The sequence below is a fragment of the Colletotrichum acutatum genome (genome assembly GCF_030867785.1).
Source record: "Colletotrichum acutatum strain CBS 112980 chromosome Unknown BDZ83scaffold_34, whole genome shotgun sequence".
Classification (NCBI taxonomy): Eukaryota; Fungi; Ascomycota; class Sordariomycetes; order Glomerellales; family Glomerellaceae; genus Colletotrichum; species Colletotrichum acutatum.
The window spans coordinates 349,614-374,851 of NW_026849028.1; the positions used below are offsets into that span (position 1 = coordinate 349,614).

The following is a 25,238-nucleotide window of genomic DNA, read 5'->3' on the forward strand; positions in this document are numbered from 1 at the left end:
TCAGAAGACGCTCCAGTGGTCAAAAGCTCAAACTGAGCAGATGGGGACCAAAAATGGGCTCGCTCTTTTGCTTGGGACGCTTTAAGTATGTTCAATAGACTCAATTCGTAAGCCTAATTATTCTTACACGATGAAATGTGGTTGATAACTGTAGACTGGATGTCGTTTTGCACAGCCCACGAAGTCGTCTTCATGTTCAATATCTTGACAATCATTGCTGGTAGCATTCAAAATGGTAGAGCATTCCCAGAAATGGTATCAAATTGTGTTTCCGTAGATACTTGTTCACCATATTATCATCATTGTATGCTCAGCCACACATCTTGAAAAACATGTCCTGCAGACAAATCCATCTGAGAGCCTCCAACCGACCCCGAGCCATTCTCTCCAGCCAGACCATGATCGTACCCTTAATCGTCATCCTCTTCCTCTTCCTCGTCATCATTATAATTCTCATCATCATCCTCCTCCTCCTCCTCCTCCTCCTCCTCCTCCTCCTCCTCCTCCTCATCCTCACTCCACCAAAAATTATGCGGATGAGCATACACAGAAGGTAACGGCCTGCTCTCCACCCTCTTCGCCCAATCCTCCTCGCTCATCCTCCCCTCGACAAATCTCCACGTATCCATAACGACAACATACTCAACCGTCTCCCCCTCCCCGTGATGAGCCCACGTCTGCCCGCCGAGTTTACTCGCCCCCTTCCAAGTCCACTCCACCAGCTCCGTCCCCTCGGCACTCAAATACCCTTCTTCCTCCTCCTGTTCCTCTTCCCCCTTCTCCCCTCCATCTTCCCTCTCCCTCTCCCTCCATCCCCTCCCATCATCCCTCCTAGCACTACCCCCAACAACCAACTTCCACCCCTTATTCCTCCCCACAATCCTCATCATCTCCTCCCTCTTCCCCACAAGCGTCTCATACTCGACCCTCAACTCCCTCAGACCCCTCGGCCCCCGGAACCCCCGCAACCAATCCTCCTTCATCCGCAACGGCTCGTCGCTCTCCCAATACCACCAATCCGAATACCGCACCGTGATCGTCAACACCTCGGGCCGGAATTTCGGCTGCGCAAACAGCCTCGCCAGGTTCCGCCCGTCCTCGAGCCAGTACATTTGCGTAAAGAAGCGCACCTTGTTCAGGTCGCGCGCCCGTTGCTCCGTCAGGTCGGAGAAGAATTTCTCGCAGGCGTGGTTTCTTGTCCTTCCTGCCGGGCCGCGGTCTAAACACACACGAAAGATCAGTTCCCATCAGTTCACGACTTTACAAACCCAACCCGTGATCAACAATCCTAATAGAGCTTCATGTAGAAGTTCCACATACAGGCGAAAAGGGGGGGATGATAAGACCACCCAAAAGAAAACATAACATACCAAACCAAAATGCCCACTCCAACTCCCTCAAAAAGACCTTCTGCCCCTCCACATACGCCAACTTACACGCCCTCAGCAGACTGCTACTGCTCTTCCTAGGCCCCGTGAACCCGGGCCGATACCAGTACGAGTCCTTCGGGTACGCCGCGCCCCCCTCCTCCTCCGAAAACTGCACCAGCGCCAGCGCAAAGATCTCGTTGCGGATCTCGCCCGGCAAGATCCCGAAGAGCGGGCATTGGAGTTGGTTGTCGTACATCGAGACGTCAATCGTCGTGGTAGAGTCCATGGTTTTTGTTTTTCTCTTTTTTTTTTTTGGTGATACCTCGTAGAAACAAGAAGTCCTGTGAGAAAGATGACTAAATTGGAGGTGATGTTGTCAAAAAGAAAGACCACCTTGCGAGTGGTGGCGTACAGACGACCACACCACTTATAAACCTCGCGCCTTTCCAATGGAACCGTGTTGGGCGTCGCACAGAGCGGGGTCGGCTGCCTGCTGTTGCCTGCATCCTCACATGCCAACGTACCTCGACTTCCATCTAACGAACGGCATTAATACCTTTGACCAACCAAGTCGATATAAATTTTGTTATTCATGGTTTCCTAGCACAGGAGAGTTGCCCGGCAAATGTTTGGCGCTATGTTTCCCAAAGTTGCGGTGACAAGACATGAACAATTAGTTGGGATCAGGTAACCAAAACTGGAACATGGCCATTTTGCAAAATACCACCACAATTCCAAAAGCGACTTGTTCAATTATCTTGTATTTCATAAAAGCGCGGCCGTAAGAATGGTATTACATATAAGCATCCACATCTCCAACTCCAGCCTGTCCGTCCTGATATCCTTGATACAAACTAGAAAGCATTGCACGACAAATTCCCGTACCGCTCTAGTGAGCAGTCACAGACTCGGTCTGCCTGGTTCCATTGCTCACAATACTATCGGTGTCCTTCTCTGAGACTGCCTGGTGACCAGGAACCGAGCTGGCGACGATCTTGGCGTCCTCGTCGTGTACCGCGTCCTGGGTACCTCGGGTGTTAGACACGGACTCGGACGGTGCAGCGTTGAAGTCGTCCTGCTCTGGGCGCCAGTCACGCAGGTCATCCTCGGCGTCATTGAGAATCTGTCGCGCTTGTTGAGCGTGGTGATACGTGGGACGCTCGTCGCCAGGTACGACAGGGGTATCATCGAGGAGGTGAAGAAGCCTTCGGCCGTGCTTGGCAAGGATGATTTGCTTCTCGGCCCTCTCAATAGTAGCTGCGAACTCGGCTTCGTACGCTTCTTTAAGCTTCTGGCGAGTCTGTGCTTCTTGTTAGCGAATGATTGGTATGAGGCTGGAGGGGATGGTTTCGTACGATATTCGTCAGTTGGGCTTCGGCGACCAAGTTCTCTGCCTCGGCGCGGACAAGCTCCTGCTCGAGAACCACGAGCCTCGCGCTCTGGGGTTCCTTCATCTTGAGCTTGGCAATCTCGTCGGCAATCTTATCCTTGCCATCGCGGCTCGGCTGCACACTCTTCTCCGTGTTGCGGATGTGCTTCAAGACACCGCGGGCATCGTCCAGAGAGTGAGCATACTGTTCCTCCTGCTCGCCGAGCTCGCTCAGGATGACGCCAACCTTGTCCGAGACGTCGGAGACGGCGGCGTCGTTGGTCTGCTCGCCCCACTCGGACAGCTGGGTGGCGATGGAGGTGCGCTCGCGGCCGGCGGTCTCGTGGGCGTTGATGAGGTTGTTCTCGCTCTTGATAATCTTGTAGAGCTTTCGCGAGAGCTCGGGCTGGACGTTGCCACGGAGGGAGTTGAAGGAGAAGCCGGCGCGCTTGGAGGCGCCGTTGTTCTGGGAGCCGTTGCGGCGGTGGTTGGATCTGATGGAGAGTGATCGGTTCCTGTGAGCGTGTTAGTCGTCGGGTTTGTGTCCGGGCGAGATGTTTGTGTTTTGGCAGACGTAGAAGGGGGCGTGATGGGAATCACTGAGGCGGAAATGCTCAAGGGCTTCGTGCTGATGGCGATGCCATGGCACTGCTCGCTGTTTTGGGGGGAGAACCAGCGTCGCATTTTGGCTGATGTGGTGATGGGTGATGTTGTGTGAAGCGGATCTCACTTACATGATGGCGGTTGAACTGGATTTCAGAGTGAAGCACCTCTGTTACCCAAGCTGTACCTTCTGATGATATCGCGAAGCTCAGAGGAATGAGCTACTAGGATGCGGTGGGAAGGAATAAACCTGGTCCCGGTAGAGTGTTATGTGTACGAGTAAGACGCTGGGTCTGGGTATCTACGGGATCTTCGAAGCCAAGATTCAGGTGCGCCTGTCTGGTTCAAACAATTGGGGCAGAGCGCAGAAAAAGGATGTTCGTCAAGAGGAAAGTTGCAGTGTAAGATGCGACAGCCGCGATGCGATGCGACAAGGGTCCTGCGTTGACTTTAAGAAGGGGGTCTTTGGGGAGGAAAGGATGGGGGAGAGGAAACCCTTTGCGACGGCACAGTCGGGATGAAGGAAAGGGCCGAGTGAGACACTCATGTCATAGTTTGGGCTTGCTGGCAGGTGGCATTCCACATCACAAGAAAGAAACTAAACTCAAGAGAGTGAAAGTACGTTGTCAATAACCCGGGTAGCTCTGGTAGCTCGAAGCTCTAGTCTTCTTCGGGCCGGGGAGAGCGAGGTAGGCCACGACAGCTTCCCACCATTCTGGACGTGGGCCTTCATGGTAACTAATTGAAGTATCTCGTGGTGGGAGGAAAGAAATCCTTTAGATGTACCGTAGATATCTACGAAGCACGCCGAGAATTTCGGGCTGGTGGGCGGTTTGTGCGGCTAGCTCACTTGTCTACTACGGTAGTATACCTACAACAAGCTCTTCCTCTCACAAAACTTCTGGAGGTGTGGTGATGATGATGCGAAGGATGACGAAGGGTGGGTTGAAGGGGTCGCGCCAATGATGTCATTACCCGTCCGGGGACCCTAAGCGACAACTCGGGAAAATGGCCCCCCTCCCCTCCACCTCCTGCCGGGCAGCTTCCCCCTCGATGAAGCTTCCCCTAAATCGCATCATCGTGTGACAGACCTTTCATCGAGGGACGTCTGTCACCAGGTGCTCACACACTCTTACATACACACTACCTAATTCAGCCCATAAGGCTGATGAATCAAATGCCATTAAACTCGGGCAACTTCCAGGTGCTCATCCCGTCTTCTGTTGCGCACGGCTGTGCAATGCGTGAGGCTCACAGACGATGGAAGCCGCATGGGTCTGTCATGCGCACTTCTTCATTCGTGATGAAGCACTTGGGGAAAATTCATCCTTAGATGAGAGAGAAGAAGAAACTTCATTGCGTGAAAAAAGCTTGTGTTGATCAAGCCGATATCATATAAACTTGTAAACTTTCGTGGCAATCATTACCGCCCAGTCCAAAAAGACACCATTAATCATACAGAAACTCCAAATCCCCCGGAAGACGAGGGATAGCGATACTATCGTGATCATACGATCGAGCGCCTGTCCAAACAGGCTTTCGGACAGCTTTCTTCCCAACTACAAGAAAACAGACCAGTGCCTCCCATGTTCGCTATCGCTGTTCGCAATGTTCTTCCACCATGGCTCATAAGAATAAACCTTCTTTTTCTTTCATCCGTCTCATGTAATTGCCCGTTCTTCTTTCCCCCACTCTCTGAAACGTCCATGGGCCGTTCCCTCGTCTAAACCCCCCCCCCCCCCGCTTCGCGCCGCTCCCACATGCTTAGGATTGTTCAAGCAGTTTTTCTGGGCTTGATACCAATGCCGACTTTGACTGACTCATCGGTAGGTGCGGCTCGTCCTCTCGTAGACGACGGGTTCGACGTAACTGACCCGCGGGCTGCTGGCGACGTACGACCTTCTCACGCTCGTGTAGCTCGCGCGCGGAGAGTGTCCGTGGTGGTGGTGGTGACCGTGGTGGTGATGGCCGTGGTGGTGGTGATGGTACCGGGTCGGTACGATCTCCTCTTGGTAGTAGTACTTCTTGCCTCCTGCTCCGAAGCACATTTTGAAATGATGGATGAATTTGGTTGTAAGCTCGGGCGGTTTTGTAGATTGCGATATTCTGGGTTGAGTTGGTTGGCTGCAGCGAGGTAGTAGAGGAAAACAGATGGTCGTTGTTGGTATGAGGTTTGAGAGGTGGTGTTGATATTAGTTCGCCGTCAGCTAATCGGTTGGCAAGCTGGATAAATAAGGTAGAAGATCCCAAAGAAGATTCTATTTGCTTCAAGTGCTAAGGCTATGCATGCGCCGGACTGGAAATGGAACGGCGATGATGGTGGGCGGACAGGCTGCCTTTTTATGATTTCCCATTTCTTCTTCACCCCATTCAACCCAGAAGTCAGTCAGGCTTGGACCTCTCTTCCAAGCAAGTGTGTTTACTAAAGCAAGGTAAAGTAGCAGTAGTCAGGGCAGGGGGGGGGGGAAGCGAGAAAGAGAGCAGGTACTCGAGCTTTCCAAGGATTATGCGGTCAGTCATCCATCCCTTCTATCACATCCATCCCACCATCACCTATTAAGTGCCCTTTTCAGACGGGGACCGCGGCGGCCCTCACCGAAACCCTGGCGAGCGTGGGTGCTGGTTGGTTGGATGATGGTGGGGAGGGGAAGGGATTCATGGTGTAAGAAAAGCGGCTTGGCTTTTGTCTGCTGCATTTTCTGGCTTTTCTGTTCTTGCTCATTGCTGGCGGGCAGTGTTCGTCGATACGCCATACGGTTACTTTCTCTTCCCAGGCTTTTGCAGGTTCCGTAGGCGCAGCTGCCCTGGTTTCCGAACCCCATGCTCCAAATCCGCGGGCGGGCGGGCGGCGCACCGTGAGAGGGCTGGGGGGGAGGGGGGGCGACAATTACGAACATACAGCTGGGGACCTTGGATCTGGTCATCCTTGTTCAAGAACAAGCAGATATGACGGACGTAAGAAGAATTTGGGGCGTGTCTAGACCGCCTGCGTCAACCGATTACCACTCCCAGAAAGCCAGGGTCTCCCCACCTCGCAGTTTGATCCGCGTGAGATGGCAATGGGTCCCCTAAACTAAATGACCTACTTTTTTTTCTTCCGTCTTTGCGTACGGATACCGACACTACAGTTCAGCAAAAAAATATAGGGCGGACGGTTCTAGCTAGGGAAGAAAGTTGGTTCTTTCGCAAAGAGGCAGGGTGAAGGGGTCCAGAACTTCCCATCGTCTTTTTAGAGTTGCGGCCTGACAAGTCACAGAATCACATAGTGTAAGGCCTCAAAACGAAGTAAACCTTTTGCAATTATCTGCCTGTCAAACCATTTCCTCTGCCCAACATACGGCTCTTGAATCCGGGAATACTCGTTCGAAATAAACGGTACGGGTATCATTGACCGTTACCGTTACAGTTAAAACGCCAACCATTCCTGCAAAGAAAGCAAGGAATTAGGGGAATCCGCCACGGAAAATAAAAATACCACCAGAATCCTGTCGAACAAGCTTACCCGACGACCGACGATCTCGGGGCCGTGGGATTTATTTCCCTGGCCACTATAACTTTTTACAGGCCACCGTCACCTCTTAGTCCTGTCGCTTTTAAGAAAAAGACTGGACGGCAGTTCAATCGCGTTGAAATCAGATCTTGCTGCTAGGTGTCCGGTCCACTCCACCCACACACCACCACACTCACCGCACTGCCCTGCCCGCATCTCGGGTCAGCCCCTCGACGTCAGCCTGCGTCCCCCTTCCCGGGGACCGGTCTCGTCTTTTTCTTTGACAGCAAGGATGCTCTTCTCGAAGGCTTCTGCTCAAGTATGCTACACTAAATTAATGGGCGATGCTAACTTTAGCATCTGGCACCTAGTACCTGGGCAAGGAGGTATGATGGCAAAAGTCAGAAGAAGGCGGGTTCACGTGGGGGAATTTACTTGTCATAGGTGGACCAATTCGTCAGTCCAAATCGTGATTCTCTAAAGCCGTTTCGTTTCGCGTTCTGCTTTTTGGAAATGCCCATCTGATGTTACATGTACAATGCTATGAAAAGCCAACTCAATTCCCATCCTTCCGCCCCCCCAAATGTCTAAGAGAGGTATCGTTTGCATCTACGCCTTGGTCGAAATCTTGGGGTTCAGTCCTCCAACGAGCCATGCGGCGGCGAACAAGGAAATAAAGCTGACGAAGATGACAAGGGGCTTCCGCAGGGCGGAAGACACCGAGTACTCGTAGGAAACAATCACCTCACGGTCCCGGAACTCGTCAACGAGGTTGTTGGCCTTGATGGTAACCGAGGTGCGTCCAACGGTGTCGAGGTACGTCTTGTGGACACTGATAGCAGAGTCGACAATGGAGGACTCGGGGATGCTAGTGTAGAACTTCACGTTCCTGTAACGTCTTTGTTAGAACCCAAACAGCAAAACAGGCTTGTCACGAATTTCACTTACGTTGCTCCCTCTGGCAGGAGAATCTGCAGGTTGACCTTTGCGTACTCGATTCCCTCAGGCTGCTTAGGACCCTCGAGGAAAGGAACGTTGACAACGTACTTGCCAGCCTCGACGGTGCGGACAAAGTTCTTGGCATCCGAGTTCCAGCCGATGGTGAAGGGGTACTTCCAGCCGCCAAAGATGGGGTAGCGAGGCTTGATCTCCAGGAGTGCCTCGCGCTTATTGCTGCGGAATCTTGAGGTAGAGACGTTGCCAATAGCATCGACAAAGTACGGGTCCGCACTTCCCACCTTGAGGGGGAACTTCATCTCCTTGAGAGCGTATGTGTTGGGGTTGTAGTACGCCGCCTGCGCCCACTTCACGCGGTTGAAGAGCTTAGATAGGTTGGCGCCACGGTGGTAGAGCTCGTATCTCTCCTCGAAAGCCACATTTCCTCCCCAGTGGCTGACCTCGACATCGCGGTCGAGCTGGGCGACGTGGGTGACGGGCTTGGTGAACTCGAAGCGCACGTGGGCGGGGGAGACGGCACCAGCGGGCTTCTCATCAAAGGGACCGTAGGTGAGCTTAGCACCTTGCTTCTGGGGGAACTCCTTGATGTCGCCGCTGCCAGGCAGCTTGGTGTAGTCGGGGATGTTGGACGAGTGTGACTTGAGCTCGGTCTTCTGCTTCGAGGTGACGTAGGCCGAGGGCGCGTACACGGAGAAGTCGTAGGTGAGGAATTGTTGCTCCTCCTGGGCGATCGAGGCCGGCAGGGGCTTGTAGGCCTGGAGGAGGTAGTAGGAGATGCTCAGCGTCTGCTGGCCGCCGGCCTTCAAAGGCGTAGGGAGCTGGATCTTGTAGTACTGAGTCTCGCTGTTGCACCTGTCAATTCTCCCATATGCATCATTGGGTGATGGGTAAGCCCATGAGCCGAAACATACCTCAGAGGATCGTACTCGACCGCATCAACGGCGAACGGGCCAGCTTCGGGGTTCTTCCTGTCCTTGGCCTCGAAGCCTCCAATGCGCGACATCTGCTCGGGGGTGAAGGGCAGGTAGTATGCATCTTGGGGCTGCTTGTCAATGTTCTCAATCAGAACATTGATTGACTCCTTGACGTAGTTCTTCTCGAGGGAGACGATGTGGACAAGATTGGCGTTCTTGAAAACCTGGGGCGGCTTGAAGTTGGCGGGCAGGTTGACCTTTGACACCTTGTCAGCTGCAGTCGTCGAGTCGGAGCTTGCGACAATCGGGGAGAGCAGGCTCAGTAGCCCGGCGGCAATGGCGAAGGCTCTCATGATGTGGGTTGGTGGAGGGAATTGCTCATCGACAGAGCTCTCCCGGCAATTGAGAATCAAGAATGGAGAAAAGCGGTTGTTGAGACGCAATTGGGGGCTTTCACTCCATTGCCCGAATTGATGATCTGGCTCCTGAGACAGCTACCCCCAGCCAAAAAGCTTACGGATACGTTGCTTGACGACGTGCACGGGCCACGGGTAGCTCCACCTCACTGGAGAGTGGCCGGGTCGGGGCTGGGTTAGTCCGAGATGGGCACGCGGCACTGGCGCGGCCTCGGTGGCGGTCAAGCCACACTTTACCAGCGGCAGATGCCACAGCGGGACAGCTTCAGCCACGCGCTTCGCCCACGTTTTATCTCCTCGCTTAGGTACTTTGGTACATTGTCGTTTGGGGTTCCGTATCTCTGAATTCACCAATGATGACCGGCTCCTGGTATTTGGTGGGGTGGACAGCTAAGGAAGGTATTGACTTCCATTTCTATTCCTGAGCTGCTATTTGTCCCCCAACAAGACGTCACGCACCGCAACTTCCGGGCTTTGGGAACGCTTGGGAATGGCGCTTCCGGTGCTTCTAGCCCGTTTCTCCCGGGATGCTAACTATCCTGGCTTTGATCCAGGTGCTCGTAAGATGTGGTGTGTGGGAATTCCATGATCACGCTCTTCCAGCATCTCCTTCACGTGAGATATCCCTTCGGAGATAGGCTGGTAGACAGCTATGGTCAGTTCAGGTCAACCCTAGGGGTCCACCGCTAGCTGCCATCTACCTTGGCCATCCCAGCTATGGCAAGGCCGCTGCAAATCTCGTGGTAACCTTTGGACGAGCGAGACGCGGGCTGGCGGCTCTGGTCCGCGACCAGTGGGACGACAGAGGAAAAGGTACCAAGAAAATTAGTGTGCAGTTTTGGACTTTGAACTGTCCTGGTACCTAAGGCTCATACGGATATACCAGCAAGGAGATAGGTACCTTGGACAGACATTGGATGCCCCATCGGAGATGTGCCTCAGCGGCTTCGGGGGACTCGACTCGTCGAAAGGAAGGGGGCCACAAAGTAAGGTAACCGTAGTGCAGCAGCGTGCAGTGGTGCTGAGTGAGTGATCTCCAGTCCTGACAAGGTCCAGTCCGCCCGAGTTTGACCTCCCACCTCCTTCCCTCTCGGTCAGATGATCCACGCCCATTCACCTTTTCCCTCAACGTCACTTCCCTCACCCGACGCACCTCACCTCAGGCGAAATTGACCGCCTACCACCACCCACCTAGCATCGAACACAACACCAAGCAGACTTATCGTGTGTTTTGGCCTACATCCCTACGCAGCTTCCGACAGCTTTTATTTTGCTGCACCCATCATTACCTATAGCTCAATCGCTACCCCTCATCAACTTTTACCCCGCCATCCGTCAGAGCTTCGGTCAAAATGGTTGGTCTCGGTCCCAAGGTTCCGCCCAGTAGGAAGGGTAAGTTCTGCAGCCACGATTTCCTCCTTTCCTTCACTCCCTTTCCTTACCTTTGGACTCCTGGAAACACTCAAGGGCGACACGATGGCCTTATATGCGAAAATGAGATGGTGTACCGCCTCACGTTGAGACTGAGACAGCTCTCGAGATGATGTGGTCTTCAAGCTACTGCTCCCTGTACGCCATTCCGCTGGTGTCGTCCCACCCTCCAAGTCATCCTCAACGCCTCACCCTCAAAAGTTTCTTCCCGCTCTCACCATCACAACCACCACCGTCCAATCCTGCCTCCCACCCACGGCTGGAACGGCCAATTACCATTCGGAAAGGACGCGCCACAAGGCTGGACCGCCATGCAGCACTTCCCGGTGGCCGGAGCTTCCCCAAGCCAGAAGGGTACCTAGCTTGTCAAGCAAAAGCAACTCTCTTGGGAAAAGCTCAAGCCATCCAGCGTTGAGGTGGAAGACATTGTCTCACTTTGCCAGACATTCCCCCACCTTGATCCCCCAGCTTTCTTTCTCCGATGACTGCAGCTGTCTAGTTATAAACAAGCTAGCAAGCGCTGCTTGTCTCCCCTCCAGACCTTTGTGTTGACCGCTACATCGCTTGTTTGACATTATTTGCCCATTGTCTCGAGAGCTTCCATCCTGGAACTTGTTTTCCTGAACACAATCATTTTGTGATACCCTTTCACCAACGTTGTCACGCTCAAGTGTGGCAAGGCACCAAAATCTCACAGCCAGCTTCACACAACCGTCACAATGGTGGACAGAGCGATTGCTCCTGCTACAAGGCAGAGATCCTACCACCACACCGACATCTTTGTCCCGTCACGTCAAAGCAAGAACACACATCTACAGACTGAACACAATTCATGTTCGCTAACCATGTGTGAAAATCTAGGTTCCATGGCCGATGTGCCTAAGGATCTTCTGGCTGAGGTCAAGAAGCTCGAGGAGCAGTTCACCGTTCCGACCGAGAAGCTCAAGCAGATCAGCGCGCACTTCATCACAGAGCTGGACAAGGGTAAGTTGACACCCGCGGGAAGTTGGAGTTTCTCATGGAGCTGACTTGAAGCATAGGTCTGAGTGTCGAGGGCGGTAGTATCGTAAGTTGAGACTTCAATATTTGTTGGCCTTTGGAGTACCTTTCTAACTACGTTTACAGCCAATGAACCCGACCTGGGTTATGTCTTTCCCCGATGGCTACGAGACCGGCACTTACCTTGCCCTCGACATGGGCGGAACCAACCTCCGTGTCTGTGAGATCACCTTGACGGATCAGAAGTCTGAGTTCGACATCATTCAGTCCAAGTACCGCATGCCCGAAGAGCTCAAGACCGGCCAATCAGAGGAGCTGTGGGAGTACATTGCCGACTGCCTGGCTCAGTTCATCCAGACTCACCACCCCGACCACCCTCAGTCTCAGAAGATTCCTCTTGGTTTCACCTTCTCCTACCCTGCCACCCAGAACTACATTGATGAGGGCATCCTTCAGCGCTGGACCAAGGGTTTCGATATCGCCGGAGTTGAGGGCCACAACGTTGTCCCCTTCCTTGAGGCTGCCTTGGCGGCAAAGGTACGATATCTCCCGAGCAACACTGAAGTATTGGAAACTGACATCTTCTCAGAACGTCCCTATCAAGCTGTCTGCGCTGATCAACGATACCACTGGCACCCTGATTGCCTCTGCCTACACCGACACTAAGATGAAGATTGGCTGTATCTTTGGTACTGGCTGCAACGCTGCTTACATGGAGGACTGCGGCTCTATCCCCAAGCTTGCTCACATGAACTTGCCTCCCAACACCCCCATGGCCATCAACTGCGAGTGGGGTGCTTTCGACAACGAGCACAAGGTCTTGCCTCGTACTCCCTACGACATCATCATTGACAAGGACTCTCCTCGTCCCGGCCAGCAGGCCTTTGAGAAGATGATTGCCGGTCTCTACTTGGGTGAGATCTTCCGCCTGGTCCTTGTTGACCTCCACGACAACAAGTCTGTGCACATCTTCGAGAACCAAGATATTGCCAAGCTCCGTAAGGCTTACACCTTGGATTCCTCGTTCCTGTCCGCCATTGAGGAGTAAGTTTTCTTGATCTTGAAGCTGTCCCAATCAGTGTTGCTAACCTGATACAGCGACCCCTTCGAGAACCTGCAGGAGACTAGCGACCTCTTCCTCTCCAAGCTGAACCTCAAGGCCACCAGACCTGAGTTGGAGCTGGTCCGTCGCCTTGCTGAGCTCATTGGCACCCGCGCCGCCCGCCTCTCGGCTTGCGGTGTTGCTGCCATCTGCATGAAGAAGGGCTACGACAACTGCCACGTCGGCGCTGACGGTTCGGTCTTTAACAAGTACCCCCACTTCAAGGCCCGTGGCGCCCAGGCTCTGCGCGAAATTCTCGACTGGCCTGCTAAGACCAACCCCAAGGAGGAGGATCCCGTTGAAATTCTCGCAGCAGAGGACGGCAGTGGTGTTGGCGCCGCCCTGATTGCCGCCTTGACCCTTAAGAGAGTCCAGAACGGCAACATGGCTGGCATTCTCCACCCCGAGAACTTCACATAGTCGTCCCAAGACGCGAGGACGGGTTGAAGAGAAATGAGATTAAACAAAAAAGCGAGGTCTTGTTAGATTGGGGGGTTTTTGTTGATAGGAAGCCTTATCTGGATTGATTCTACGGTCATGTCCACCAGACCTACTAGATAGCCCATACAAGCAGTATTCCTACTTCCCCAGTTTTTACTTATTTTCAGCCCATGAAGGTGCATGTGGGCAAGCGGTACTCTGTCACCGGTCAGTATCGTCGAAGTATCAGTAACAGGCAGAAGGGGGGGGGGCTCACTATCCAAAGTCCAGTACCGGCGCACGACACCTTCCCACTCGCCGGCACCAGCCTTTTCCAAACCCTTCATGTCGACGTCCATCTCGTCCCACTCGACGTCCAGACCTGCGTCGGCCATGTGCATCTCGACGACCTTGGTGTAGACGTCGTAGCATATCCTCCGGTCGGCGCCCAAGCCGTTAAAGAAGCTGAAGCGGCCTTCGAAATCGAGCAGACCGGGGATGTACTCCGTGAAGAATGTTTTCAGCTGGCCGTAGTCTTCGCCAAAGGTGTCAAAGTAGATTGCGTCGTAGACTTCGCCGGCCTCGAGGAGTTGGGGGACGATGTCTTGCCACCTGCCGCGGTGGATTTTGTAGGCGCCTGGTTGGGGGGATGAGGATTCCCATGATGCGCCGAAGGTGGAGGGGACCGAGTCGTCTGGGTTTGTGGTGGTTGTGGTAGTGGTGTTGTCGATTGCGGCGAGGACTTCGGGGTGGGCTTCGATAATGTGGTGGCGGGCGGGGGATGTGGCGCGGAACATGGAGTCGATTATGCCCATACCGAAGCCGATGTTGAGGATGCGTTTGCCTGATGTGGTGTTGGCAGCGGCATCAGCATCGGTGGAGGAGGAGTCCTCGGTTGTGGACGCAGGGGGTATGAGGGCGTCGACGCTCTTGCGCATGATTTCCGTCTCCCATGCCATCATGACGCCGTTGCCGGCCTCGTCGACGAGTTTGCCGGAGGAGTAGGTCAGGTTCGAGGCGAGGTACTCTTCCGAGTTGAGGGAAGGGTCTTGGATGGCTGGTGGTTGGAACGTTTTAGGTTCTTGCTGCTGTTGCTCCGAGGCTGTTGGTTGTGCTGGTGCTTCGACGAGTTCCGGTGCTTCTTCCGTATCGTGTACGTCCTCAATGACAACGTCGTTGGCGTCCGCGGTGCCTTCGACTCCCTCGACTGCCTCGACCTCATCCTCGTCCATCTCCGAGCCCCCCGAAGAAAGCGCCTCGTATCCGTCCAACAAGCCAAACAGCATCTCGGCACGCACGCCAGCCTCGACGCAGAGGTTGTAGAGCGCCTTCTGGCCGAGGCGGAGGGCGAGACAGCCCGGTGTCTCGTTGTTGTTGTCGACGTCGTTCCAGATCGCGCCCGAGAGGAAGAGCTCGTGGACTGTTTCCTTTGCTTCTTCTACCTGGAGGTCTTCGCCTGCTTCGCCGTCATCCCCGTTTTGGGCTTCATTATCGGTGGAAGGGGGAGCAGGTCCGCAAGCTCGAATGGCGGCGTGGAGGGGCGTCTCGCCGGTCGTGGGGTCCTGGCAGCTCGCTTGGCCCGGTTCCTGAAGGAGTTTCTTGAGGGCGGAGGTATCGTGGCTCCAGGCGTGGAGGAGGATTTCGCGGGTTGCGTCGGGGCAGTCTGTTGTGATGCGGGCTTGCATCGAGTCGTCGATCGGTGTCGCCATGGTTGTGTGTGTATGGTGGTTTGGAGGGGTAAGTCGAGGGAAGATGACTCTAAGGGTGGGGGAGCTTCGTTCGTCTGGGAAGGGAGGGAATCTCGACCGAGAGCCGAGAGGAAGGAGTTCGGGGTTGGACACGGCCTTTGCTCCGATCGGTGTGCCGGAGGTGGTAGGGGTGTCTAGGTCCGTGGTGCGGTAGGATTCTTCGATATCGGCCGGGTGTCTAGTCCGTAGAACTTTTTTTTTGCCGTGTCCGCGCCGGTGTGTATCCCCCGCCGACCCCGCCATCCGCCGAACGAGAAAAAAAAATTGTTGCTTGAGCCCTCCTGCGGGCTGCAGCAATAGCTGGGCCGCCGTGTGACGTCTGCCGCACGTGCGCATCTGCTGCTCGCAATTGGCCAATTGACACCCCCGTGGCCCCCCCCCCTGCGGCTAGCTCTGGATACCAGCGGAAACTGGACCCAGACACCCACTGGGACCACCAGACTACCTGGAGCTAAGCCGGGTTGGAGCCGCGCTTTACTGGGTCAGGACCGCTAAAGGACTTGAAAGTTACGAGGGAGATAGGTACGATGTGGATGGGAGGAGAATGAATGCGCCAGCTCCCATGTTTTTCGTTTCTCGTGCTTTACATGCCTCATGAGATGGGGACATTTGAATCATATTGTTGAGCTCTGAAAATACCAAAGAAATCGGTAGATGAAGGGGCTTGAGTAAGGTAAAGTGAGGTAAGGTAGGTAGTATTAAAAGACAATGGGACAGTAAGGTACCCTGGAGCAGTGGAGGATTGGCCGTGCGGTGTCACTCAGTTAACGTGGTTGGCAACTGCAGCACATTGTAGGCACTACCAAGGTAGCGGCCCCCCCGTCTGAGGGCCCCCTGTCCGAAGCTTGTCTCGTAACCGTCGGCCGCCGCCTCGCATTCCATCGTCTTTTGTTTTGCCTGCAACACCCGACCGCGCGACAGGCGAAAGCTTCCCAAACCCTCTCATACTTTTCTCCAATATCTGGAACATTGAGCCCAAGTCGGTTACACGGCGCAAAAGCTGCATAAGGTAAGACCTCTATCCGAATAAATCTCCTCAATTCGACTCCACATCGTCAACAAGCAAGCCCCCTCAAGAATTCCGTTACCCAAAAGGCAAACTAATTCTGGGCGTTTCTTCGACTAAGCCTCCTTTGCTTTTTTGCCCTGCTATGCCCATACCGATGATGCCATTTCCCTCGAGACCCGGCTCCTCATGCTAATTGTCTACGATACAAAGACACAGGAACGAACTTGGCGACCGAGTCTAGCACCCAGCGAATCCCCCTGGCGCGCCCCTCCCGGCATCGTCGTCATGAAGTTCGGCGAGCAGCTCCGCTCGAGCATCATCCGCGAGTACCAATGGTACTACATCGACTACGACGCCCTCAAGGCCGACCTCAAGACCGCCACGGGTCCCGTCACACCCGCCGACAATGGCAATGGCAAGGGCAAGGGCGGCAAGCACGAGTGGTCCGAGGAGGACGAGGGCCGCTTCGTCAAGAAGCTCGAGGCTGAGCTCGACAAGGTCCACACGAAGCAGCAGGTCAAGGCCATGGAGATCTCGAGGCGCATCGCCGTGAGCGAGCGCGAGGTCAAGGGCGTCGTCAACCGCCTAGTCGAGCGCGGCCCCCGCGAGGAGGGCCCTAGTGAGGAAGAGTTTATGCTGCTCGAGGAGGACTTGAGCGACATCATTGCCGATGTCCACGATCTTGCCAAGTTTGTCCAGCTCAACTATACTGGCTTCTACAAGATTATAAAGAAGCATGATGTGAGGCATTTCCTTTCGACATTGTTCTGGGGGGTGGTTGCTGACGAGGAATAGAAAACGACTGGCTGGCACCTCAAGCCCGTCTTCGACACCCGACTCAAGGCGAAACCGTTTTACAAGGAAAACTATGACGCTTCCGTGGTTCAGCTTTCCAAGTTGTACGATCTAGTCAGGACGAGAGGAAATCCAGTCAAGGGTGACAGCGCGGCCGGCGGCTCTCAGGGAAGCTTCGTTCGCAATACGACAAAGTACTGGGTCCACCCAGACAACGTGACGGAGCTGAAGCTCATCATCTTGAAGCACTTGCCTGTGCTAGTCTTCAACGCGAGCAAGGAGTTTGAGATCCAGGACTCGGCCATTACATCCATCTACTACGACAACCCGGAGACCTGGGATCTGTACGAGGGCCGTCTGAAGAAGACGGAGGGTGCCGAGGCCATCCGTCTGAGATGGTACGGCGGGATGCAGAGCGAGAACATCTTTGTCGAGCGCAAGACCCATCGCGAGGACTGGACCGGCGAGAAATCCGTCAAGGCGCGATTCTCGGTCAAGGAGAAGAACGTCAACGCCTACATGCGCGGCGAGCTGCTCCCCGCCGCTCTCTTTGAAAAGGCGCGTAAGGAGGGCAAGAAGCCCGAGAAGGCGATCGCCGAGGACGAGAGACTCGCAAAGGAGGTCCAGTACTCGACTCTCAAGAAAGGGTACAAGCCGGTGTGCCGATCCTTCTACAACCGTACCGCCTTCCAGCTCCCCGCTGATGCTCGAGTGCGTATCTCGCTCGACACGGAGTTGACCATGGTCCGCGAGGATAACCTGGATGGCCGTAAGAGGTCCGGCGACAACTGGAGACGTATGGACATTGGCATCGACTATCCGTTTTCGCAACTGCCGCCCGAAGACATTGTGCGCTTCCCGTACGCCGTCCTCGAGGTCAAGCTTCAGACGCAGCTCGGCCAAGAGCCTCCGGAATGGGTTCGCCAGCTCATTTCCAGCCATCTCGTGGAAGCCGTGCCGAAGTTTTCAAAGTTCATCCACGGAGTTGCTTGCCTCTTCCCCGACCGCATCAACCTGCTTCCCTTCTGGATGCCGCAGATGGACGTGGATATCCGGAAGCCCGTTACGCACGACTTTGGTATCCACAGGCCCAATCAGTCGGCGACTACCACTACATCAGATGATGACGAGGATGACGAGCTAGACTCTGATGACGAGGAGGGCCCCTTGGTAGCCAGCAATAACGGTGCCACCAATGGAGAGTCGAGTGGTCAGGGAGCTGCCAGAAACGGCGGAACCGCGCTCGATGTCGAAGGCCAGACGGTCGACACCATTGCCCCCGTCGACAACGAGGACTTTTTGTACGACTCGGACGAGGAGTACGATGCCGACGAGGCCCTCGAGGAAGCCAGACGGGTCGGAGGCTGGACGTACTATAAGGCGCTTGCCTCCACAAAGGCACAAGCGTTTGGTGAGCGCGCCATCGACGTGCTCAAGTGGACCGTGCCGCATCCCCGTGGCTCTGTGATCCCCAGGCGCGAAGTACAGACGACGCTCTTCGGCTCGGGGGCGATTCAGACCAAGAGGTTCAAGGCCCCCAAGGGCAAGAAGATTTACGTACCGGTTCGCGTGGAACCCAAGGTGTACTTTGCCGCCGAGAGAACCTTCCTCGGATGGGTGAGTCTCTCCCTCTCATCTCCCCTTACTAGGAACAGCTGCTAACACGACCAAAAATAGCTCGAATACTCCATCTACGTCGGCACCGTCGCCGTCACGCTCCTCAACTTTGGCTCCAAGCCCACGCCCATGTCCTTCATTGTAGCTGGCGTTTTCACCCTCCTCGCCATCATGTCGCTCTGCTACTCGGTCGTGATCTACCTGTACCGGAGCAACGCCATCCGCAACCGCAAGGCGGCCAAGTTTTACGACAAGTGGGGGCCTAGCGCGCTCTGCGCTTCCTTGTTCATTGCCGTCCTGCTTAACTTTGCGTTTGAGGGCAATGCGAGGGAGTATTGGTGAGACGAAGGATTGTCCGGGTGGTGTGTGCGTGTCAGTGTGTCTAAAGTAGTCTTATTTACATGTTGGAAAAAGCGAATTGTGTTGTTTCTTTTTTATGTATTGTGTATTGTAGCGGAATCGTATAAAGATGGTCTATTAGAAATCGGCGGGTTTGGTGTGTATGTCCTTTTCAGAGATACGTTTCCTTTCCTCTATTGCTGCATAACATAACATATTCTAGATAAGTAGGATATAATGGACAAGATTTGAAGATATCCTCTCCCATGATCCGTATCCCTTAACACGGCCAAGTTTGTACTCCTGATGTCACGTATCATTTATCTCGTTATATGTAATCAAATCTTATTTTTTTCCCCCATCTCGTCACCCTGATTAGGAAATAACCAAGGAATAATTTGAAGACTAGAGAATATCAAGTCATAACCTGGATTCGATTAGGCGGATGTAAGTGATGGTCGATGAGTTACGGACAGTAACTCCACAGAGCTTTTGAGACGGAATTGAGGAGGAGGAGGAGGAGGAGGAGGAGGATGGTGAAGTTTGAACAGGCGCCAAGAAGGTGCCTTGCCTCGGATGTGATGGAGGTGGCGTGCCTCCGGAGACAGCAGGCTGAGTTGATTGACCATAAATGTGGTAATTCAACGTGCGAATTTGGGACTTCACTGCGATTTTAACCCCCCCCCCCCCCAAGGAGTTGAATATGAGAAGCAGGCTGACACGCTGGCTACTTACTAGGTACGGTAGGTAGGTAGCTTTTGGATTGTGTGCCACCCTACATGCGCGGTATGACCTTCACTGCGATTTTAATCCCTCCAAGAGGGTTGAGGAGTGTGGGCAAACTGGCTACCCACCAGAAGAACCGGCATATACAAGCTTGTACCGAATCTATCTGCTTATCAAACATCGGGTGAGGGGGGGCTTCGGTTCGAAACATGACAACAGATTGAGAAACTTCACAACGGGGGTCGGAAAGCCTTGGTATGCATTTGATGGAGGACGGCTGGGGAAGCTTGAACATGGCTGAGCCTTGCTTTGCCTTTGATTCGGTGAGGCATTTGGTGGGTGTGAGGCCTGGAGGTAGGCCCACTCAATGGGATCGAACGTTGCTATTTACTTGACTGTGATGTTGGCTCACGTAGAAATACTATTTGAATCGTGGACTGGTCACGGCAGTAGTGCACATTCGCTTTCAGAGGAAAAGTACTAGAATAGTGGTGTAAACGGTTGTTGAAGCTATCTAATTTACCCTGATATCAAAAAAAATATTGAAACGAGCCAATACCGAAAATCCAAAATATCCCAAACCCCAAAATCATTAACCGTGAAGCTTCCATTACATCCAACCGCTTTCCACCAAAAAAAAATCCTCCTTAAGCAATAAAGAAGCTCATCATTGATCTTCCTCTTACTCGATATCAACCTTGTGAATCTCAGTCCACTCCTTCTCGATCTTGGGCACAGTCACCACCAAGATCCCATCCTCCATCTTGGCCGTGATAGCCAGCGCGTCAATCTCCTCCCCTCTCTCCGAGGTAGCAGAAGCATTTTGACGCGTACGAGGCGGCAAGGGCACAGACCGGCTAAACATTCCGATCCTTCTCTCCCCGGACGCCAAAGTCGCCAAAAACTCCTCGTCGCCGGGCCTATACACCACGCCCGCGACGCGGAGCTCGCCCTTGTCGGCGTCCCAGTTCACGCCGACGTCCTCCTTCTTGGCGCCGGGGAGGGCAAAGTGTAGCACGTAGGCGCGGTCCGTGGAGAAGATGTCGACGGGGGGCGTGAATGCCGAGTCGATGTCGGTGTTTTCGTTGTCGTTGTTTCCAGCACCATCGCGGGTGCCGGCGGCGTTGTTGGCGTTGAGGCCGCCGAAGCGGGTGGCCCAGTCGCGGACTTGTTGGGCAAAAGGGTGGTCGGCGAATTGGTTCAACCACTCTTGCCAGTTTGCGAAATCAAAGGTGCCGGCCGGGTTGTGGCCGTAGGGCGGGGGAGGGGGTGGAGGCGGGTGCGGTGCGCCGAAGGGGGGCGGGGGACCGGGGGGAGGAGGTGGGCCCCGGTGACCGTGGTGGCCTCCGTGTCTGCTGTGGCGCGCGCCCCAGGGGTCAGGTCCGCCGCCGGGGGGTCCACCGCCGAAGCGACCTCCGCGACCTCCGCGGCCGGGGCCGTGATGGTGGCGAGGGTGTCCGTGTCCATGGCCTGCGTGCTCGGGGCCGTCTTCGTTGGGGCCGTCGCGCATGGTATCGGGGGAGTCGTCCTTTTCCTTGTCGGAGAAGTCGCCCTCTTCGGGGGTATCGTCTGCGTTGCGCATGGTCTCGTCGACGACCTCGTCCTCGCCGTCGTTCATGTCGCCGCCGCGTCGTCCGTGGTGACCTCTACCGCCGCATCGACCACCACCGCGGCGATGACCACCGAATCCGCCGCGGAAATCACCCCAGCCGCCGTAGGGACCTCCCCAACCGCCAGGGCCACCGGGGCCGCCGCCAAAGGGGTGTTCGGCACCGTGGAAGGGGAAGCCTGGGGGGAAGTTGGCCCAGGGACCGGGGCCGGTGGAGTGGTCTACGCCGGCGCCGGCGCGCATGTTGGGATCGAGGGAGTGGATGAAGCTCCAGAGGCCTTGAGGGCCACCTGGGCGACCCCAAGGATTGTTATTACCGTTTGGACCTGCCCAAGACATGTTGGTTTTCTGTATGTGTATGTGTGATTGTTTGAGGGTGTGGATTGATGAGGTTTGTGTAAGTGAGGAGTAGGATGGTAAGGATGGTGATGATTGTCGGAAAGCAATGAAGCTGAGGAGGGAAAGGAAAGAGAAAGCATGATGTCGATGAAGGAGATCATTTATATATCATGAGACGACGACGACAGGGCCATGTCATTTACAAGGCAGGAGCATGCGTAGGCCTTTTCGGCTGATACACTACTAGCAAAACGTGGAAGGCAAAAGCACTTGCGAAAGCAACCAGGTCGAACCAGTCAGAGCCTCAGTCAATACACCTCTAGCCTTTGGCGGTCGAACAGGTCAGAATGGTTTCGAAGGGAAGGGACATGGGCACATGGGAGGAGGTACAACATCGCCACGCGTCGTCGTGGTAGGGGGATCGGCCCAAACAGCCCATTGGATCCCCGTCGGTGGGCGGTAGACTTGTACACCGAGCTCCGAACCATCAATTTATTGATGGGGTAGGGCAAATGTCCGCAGCGGAGTGTAGATTCAGGCGTGGTCGGAGACCGAACAAGAAGGTACCTGGTATCTTACGCCTTCATGACTCTAGACTGCTAGAGAAAGCCGCGTATGGGTTGATTGCCTTGGAAAGAACGCCGCCCACCATTTCTTTGACGTCCCATGTCAGTTGTGTTACGCAGCCCGCGCGGGACCGAGCAAAAAGCTTCAGCTGAGCAGCCTAGAGCCCGGGCCCGGGAGTGGACTGTTGGCAGCGGGATATGGTGAAGTGCGGGGTGGAATGTGGCGTAACTCGGTCCCGCTGTGTCAGTTTGCGATGAGCTCGGGAGTTGGCAAGTTGCGTGTGCCACACTTCTAGCACATGGGAATTGGTTGCAGCTTCAGATGCGGATAGTGGGTGGTCACTGAGAGGGTGCTTGATTCTTCGCCACTGGCAGCAAAGAGGCCGCGCACGCCAAACTGAGGCCTCAATTCGTCGCTGGTGTTGTTGGTCCATGCAATGCGTGGAGCTGTCGTAAGGCTAGTAAGTTGTGTGAGTCAACATTCCCCTGAATGTGACTCGCTTTCGGAACAAGTTGCCGGGATATTGTTGAGGCAGTTGGTATTGTCCGAGTCCCATTTGTTGAAGCCGAGAGTTTCGATAATGAAAATCATATGAAAGTGCAAGTGCAAATGCAACGAAAGAGGGCGACGACGACAACCCCGAGCTCGGCCAATGACGGACGACCTGTTCGGAGGCAAACCAACGACGCCGCCGCTGTGCCTGAAAAGCGGAGACATTCGGGCTTATGTAATTACCCGTCGAAGCTTGGGCCAAGAGTCATCTGAATATGGCCCGTGCTTCTGGCATCTCCATGGACGGGTACGTATCTCAGACAGTGAAGGTACCGGTTCCCTCCGTGTCGATCCAACCTGCAAGTCCCGTCTGTCTGTCACTTGGACGCTTTCTTTACTTTTACCACCATCTTCCCACTTGGAGAAATTCAACACCAAAATCTCCTAGGCGCCTCCATCAAGTGATGGTTCACGAGAGCTGCAGATGAGCGGGCACTACCAAGTTCAACCCCTATCTCGTCACTGCTTGTCTCGGCGCATTTCGACTCACCGGATCCCAGATGCCGCACTCGACAAATCACTCTTCATCACTCTCATCTCCCTCTATGCGCATTACGAGCTCAAGTGGCTCCGCTACCACGCTCTAGGCTCTCACGGCTCTCTGGGAATCTGGAAAGACTGGGAACTTCTTTCGAGCCAAGAGCTTCGCAGTCATGGGCAGGCGCTTGCAACTTCGAGATGAAGATTGCCCATTTGCTGCTGCACCATTCTCTAAGCGCCCATGATACACAGCCAATCATGAAGCTTCGCTACGCAGTAGAACAAGATGCCACCATGCAGGGCTCCATACATCGACGTTGTTCAGGCTCTTTGGCTCCTGGTCACTCGTCACTGGTCACCACTGGCTAGGACTTGCAAACTCAACCACTCGTTTCTCTCGACACTCCTGGGCAGCTGGCTCTCTCATCGTCGAGGAGGCCACCGAGGCGGCGGCGAGGGCCCATCTCGCCCATTCCCTGCAAATGCCATGCCATGACAGCCCGGCCACGCCCTCCTATGTGAGGTGGTGGTGTCTACAGTCTGTGTGCGGCGTTGCAGCCTGCCTGTGCCTTGAGGAACATCCAAGTTTCCCCCCCTCTCTCTCTCTTCTCTGCCGCTGGCGAGCGCCTCCCCCCCTGGTTCCCAGTCCCATCCCATCCCCATCCTGGCCCCATGTCCCTACCTGATGCTGCCGCTTTGCACTTTGCCCATTGCTTCCCGCTGCCAGACCCAAACCCTACCTGGCGCTTGCTTGCTTCCCTCCTGCTCCTGTCGTCCTATTTGGCACGTTCTTATTCTTTGTCCTGGACGCGCTCCCCCTCTGGTTGATAGTTTTCGACTTCTGACTTTTTTCCCTCTTGAAATACACACGTTTGGAAAATACACTGGTTTTGTTTCCGTGCCGCAGCCGTTTCATCCGTCTAACGGGCCTAACAACCGACCGGCCATATCTGCGACCTCTCCCGTGAGACTCGAACCTGGACCCCACCACCCCTCATCAGCAGCTGCGATCCTCTCAAGCATCCAACGATAGGCACGAAACCTCGACCTTCGACAGCTCCTATAAATAACTTTTTGCTCCCCCTGACCTGCAGACTTGAGCTTTCGCAGTGCGTCATTCGCATCCCGCATCAAGCATCCGCGTACCTGCGCAAGTCGGCCGGCCCCCAGATATCAGTACATATCTATCTTTGGCCAGATTCGACGATACAACATCGCCGCCCATCATGGAGCGCAGTCGCGGCCTTCCCGATGCCGAACTGTTCCTTCACAAGCCCGCCGAAGAAGACTGCGATAGCCCGACCGTCGAGCCCCTGAGAATATTCAAACCCCAGAGTCCCAACCCCGCCAACGACCGCTTCAAGTACCCCGCGCCTCCGTCCGCCTCGGGCTCCTCTTCCTTCACATCGAAGCCGACCTTCCCTCTACCGCCAGGCGCCTCGAGCTCAGCTGCTCCTCTGCCGTATCCCGACGAGGAGGATCTTCGACCTGGAAAACCTACCAAACCAACCATCACCGCCCCGAAGCGATTTGGCTCCGACTACAATGATACTACCCCGCGCTTCAATGCGACCAGCCCCGTAGAGACCAAGAGTCCTACCCTCGCCGAGCGACGCGGCACCGGTCCGAGGCCCTTGGGCGCCACATCCCCGCAGAGCCCGGCTGGCGACGACGGCGGCCTCTTTGCGAAGCCTCTGACAGCGCCGCAACCTCAGCGACCGGCTGCTTCGACTACAAACTACCCGTCTTACACCAAGAAGCCCTACTACCCGCCACCGGGTGGCGCGTCCAGTTCTACGCCGCCCGCCCAGAGCCAGAGCCAGTACCAGGCCCGACCACCATCTCAGAGTGCTCAGAGTACCGATCATCTCGAGATGCCCGGCCAGAACAGCGTGAATAGGTTCGCCTCGACAGCTTCGACCTCCACAACCCGCGCCAGCCGAGGATCTCCACCCCCACCAGAGACCCCAATCGTCGAACCAGGGGTCATCCCGGGCGGCGGCATCGAGGCGCGATATGCCGCCTCTGGCATCTCGGGCACGGCGACACTGACCAGCCTGCAGGCGCAACAGGCCCAGAGCGCTGCGGCTTCCCAGAGATTGGCTCAGTACGGAGGAGCACCACCACCCGCGCGGCCGTGGACTCCGACGGAGAACCCAGAGAACCAACCTCATGGCCCGCCTACAGTATACCAGGGCATGAATCCGGTTACAAGTCCTACGCAACCCACATTCAGTCCTCCTCCTCAGCAGGCAGAGAACCAAGGGGAACAAACGAACTTGCAAGTCAGCGTTCTGGAACAGGATTATCAGCGACTGGGCTTGAACGACCCCCCGCCGGCCTACTCGAGTGTCACGCCTTCCGGCAACCCATCTTACCCAGCCGA

The 25,238-nt window shown here is 55.0% G+C and overlaps 9 protein-coding genes across 9 annotated transcripts; 4 read left to right on the forward strand and 5 right to left on the reverse strand.

Moving 5' to 3' along the window:
- Positions 1–410: 410 nt before the first annotated feature.
- On the reverse strand, positions 411–1,656 carry BDZ83DRAFT_574955 (uncharacterized protein; the record flags this gene model as incomplete). The annotated part of the gene is made up of 2 exons (XM_060504759.1): positions 411–1,219; positions 1,371–1,656. 2 exons carry the CDS (start codon positions 1,654–1,656, stop codon positions 411–413), a joined length of 1,095 nt encoding a protein of 364 aa, XP_060366329.1.
- Positions 1,657–2,259: 603 nt separating this feature from the next.
- BDZ83DRAFT_751101 (sphingolipid long chain base-responsive protein LSP1) lies at positions 2,260–3,423 on the reverse strand (the record flags this gene model as incomplete). The annotated part of the gene is made up of 3 exons (XM_060514012.1): positions 2,260–2,670; positions 2,726–3,254; positions 3,314–3,423. The coding sequence occupies 3 exons, from the start codon at positions 3,421–3,423 to the stop codon at positions 2,260–2,262; spliced, it is 1,050 nt and encodes a 349-aa protein (XP_060366330.1).
- Positions 3,424–7,441: 4,018 nt separating this feature from the next.
- BDZ83DRAFT_574861 (ribophorin I) lies at positions 7,442–9,056 on the reverse strand (the record flags this gene model as incomplete). The annotated part of the gene is made up of 3 exons (XM_060504749.1): positions 7,442–7,721; positions 7,781–8,632; positions 8,701–9,056. 3 exons carry the CDS (start codon positions 9,054–9,056, stop codon positions 7,442–7,444), a joined length of 1,488 nt encoding a protein of 495 aa, XP_060366331.1.
- A 1,296-nt stretch (positions 9,057–10,352) lies between these two features.
- Positions 10,353–11,186, forward strand: BDZ83DRAFT_269679 (uncharacterized protein). The gene is made up of 2 exons (XM_060502045.1): positions 10,353–10,511; positions 10,660–11,186. Exons 1-2 carry the CDS (start codon positions 10,472–10,474, stop codon positions 11,100–11,102), a joined length of 483 nt encoding a protein of 160 aa, XP_060366332.1. The 5' UTR covers positions 10,353–10,471; the 3' UTR covers positions 11,103–11,186.
- Positions 11,187–11,395: 209 nt separating this feature from the next.
- On the forward strand, positions 11,396–13,071 carry BDZ83DRAFT_574937 (hexokinase; the record flags this gene model as incomplete). The annotated part of the gene is made up of 5 exons (XM_060504754.1): positions 11,396–11,534; positions 11,591–11,616; positions 11,676–12,086; positions 12,139–12,593; positions 12,648–13,071. 5 exons carry the CDS (start codon positions 11,396–11,398, stop codon positions 13,069–13,071), a joined length of 1,455 nt encoding a protein of 484 aa, XP_060366333.1.
- Positions 13,072–13,255: 184 nt separating this feature from the next.
- On the reverse strand, positions 13,256–14,780 carry BDZ83DRAFT_575023 (arginine N-methyltransferase 2; the record flags this gene model as incomplete). The annotated part of the gene is made up of 2 exons (XM_060504767.1): positions 13,256–13,290; positions 13,349–14,780. 2 exons carry the CDS (start codon positions 14,778–14,780, stop codon positions 13,256–13,258), a joined length of 1,467 nt encoding a protein of 488 aa, XP_060366334.1.
- A 1,333-nt stretch (positions 14,781–16,113) lies between these two features.
- BDZ83DRAFT_574981 (VTC domain-containing protein) lies at positions 16,114–18,582 on the forward strand (the record flags this gene model as incomplete). Its single annotated transcript, XM_060504761.1, has 3 exons — positions 16,114–16,569; positions 16,624–18,240; positions 18,301–18,582. The coding sequence occupies 3 exons, from the start codon at positions 16,114–16,116 to the stop codon at positions 18,580–18,582; spliced, it is 2,355 nt and encodes a 784-aa protein (XP_060366335.1).
- A 1,429-nt stretch (positions 18,583–20,011) lies between these two features.
- On the reverse strand, positions 20,012–20,386 carry BDZ83DRAFT_539066 (HSP20-like chaperone; the record flags this gene model as incomplete). Its single annotated transcript, XM_060503384.1, has 2 exons — positions 20,012–20,103; positions 20,140–20,386. Coding segments are annotated over 2 exons (339 nt in total), but the record flags the coding sequence as incomplete, so codon positions are not given.
- A 3,596-nt stretch (positions 20,387–23,982) lies between these two features.
- Positions 23,983–25,238, forward strand: BDZ83DRAFT_270333 (uncharacterized protein; the record flags this gene model as incomplete). The annotated part of the gene is made up of 1 exon (XM_060502046.1): positions 23,983–25,238. A coding segment is annotated over exon 1 (1,160 nt), but the record flags the coding sequence as incomplete, so codon positions are not given.

Coding starts and splice junctions, on each gene's coding strand:
- BDZ83DRAFT_269679 (XM_060502045.1), top strand. CDS start 10,472: ATGGTTGGTCTCGGTCCCAAGGTTCCGCCCAGTAGGAAGG. Junction 10,512..10,659: donor GGTTCCGCCCAGTAGGAAGG/GTAAGTTCTGCA, acceptor ACAGCTCTCGAG/ATGATGTGGTCTTCAAGCTA.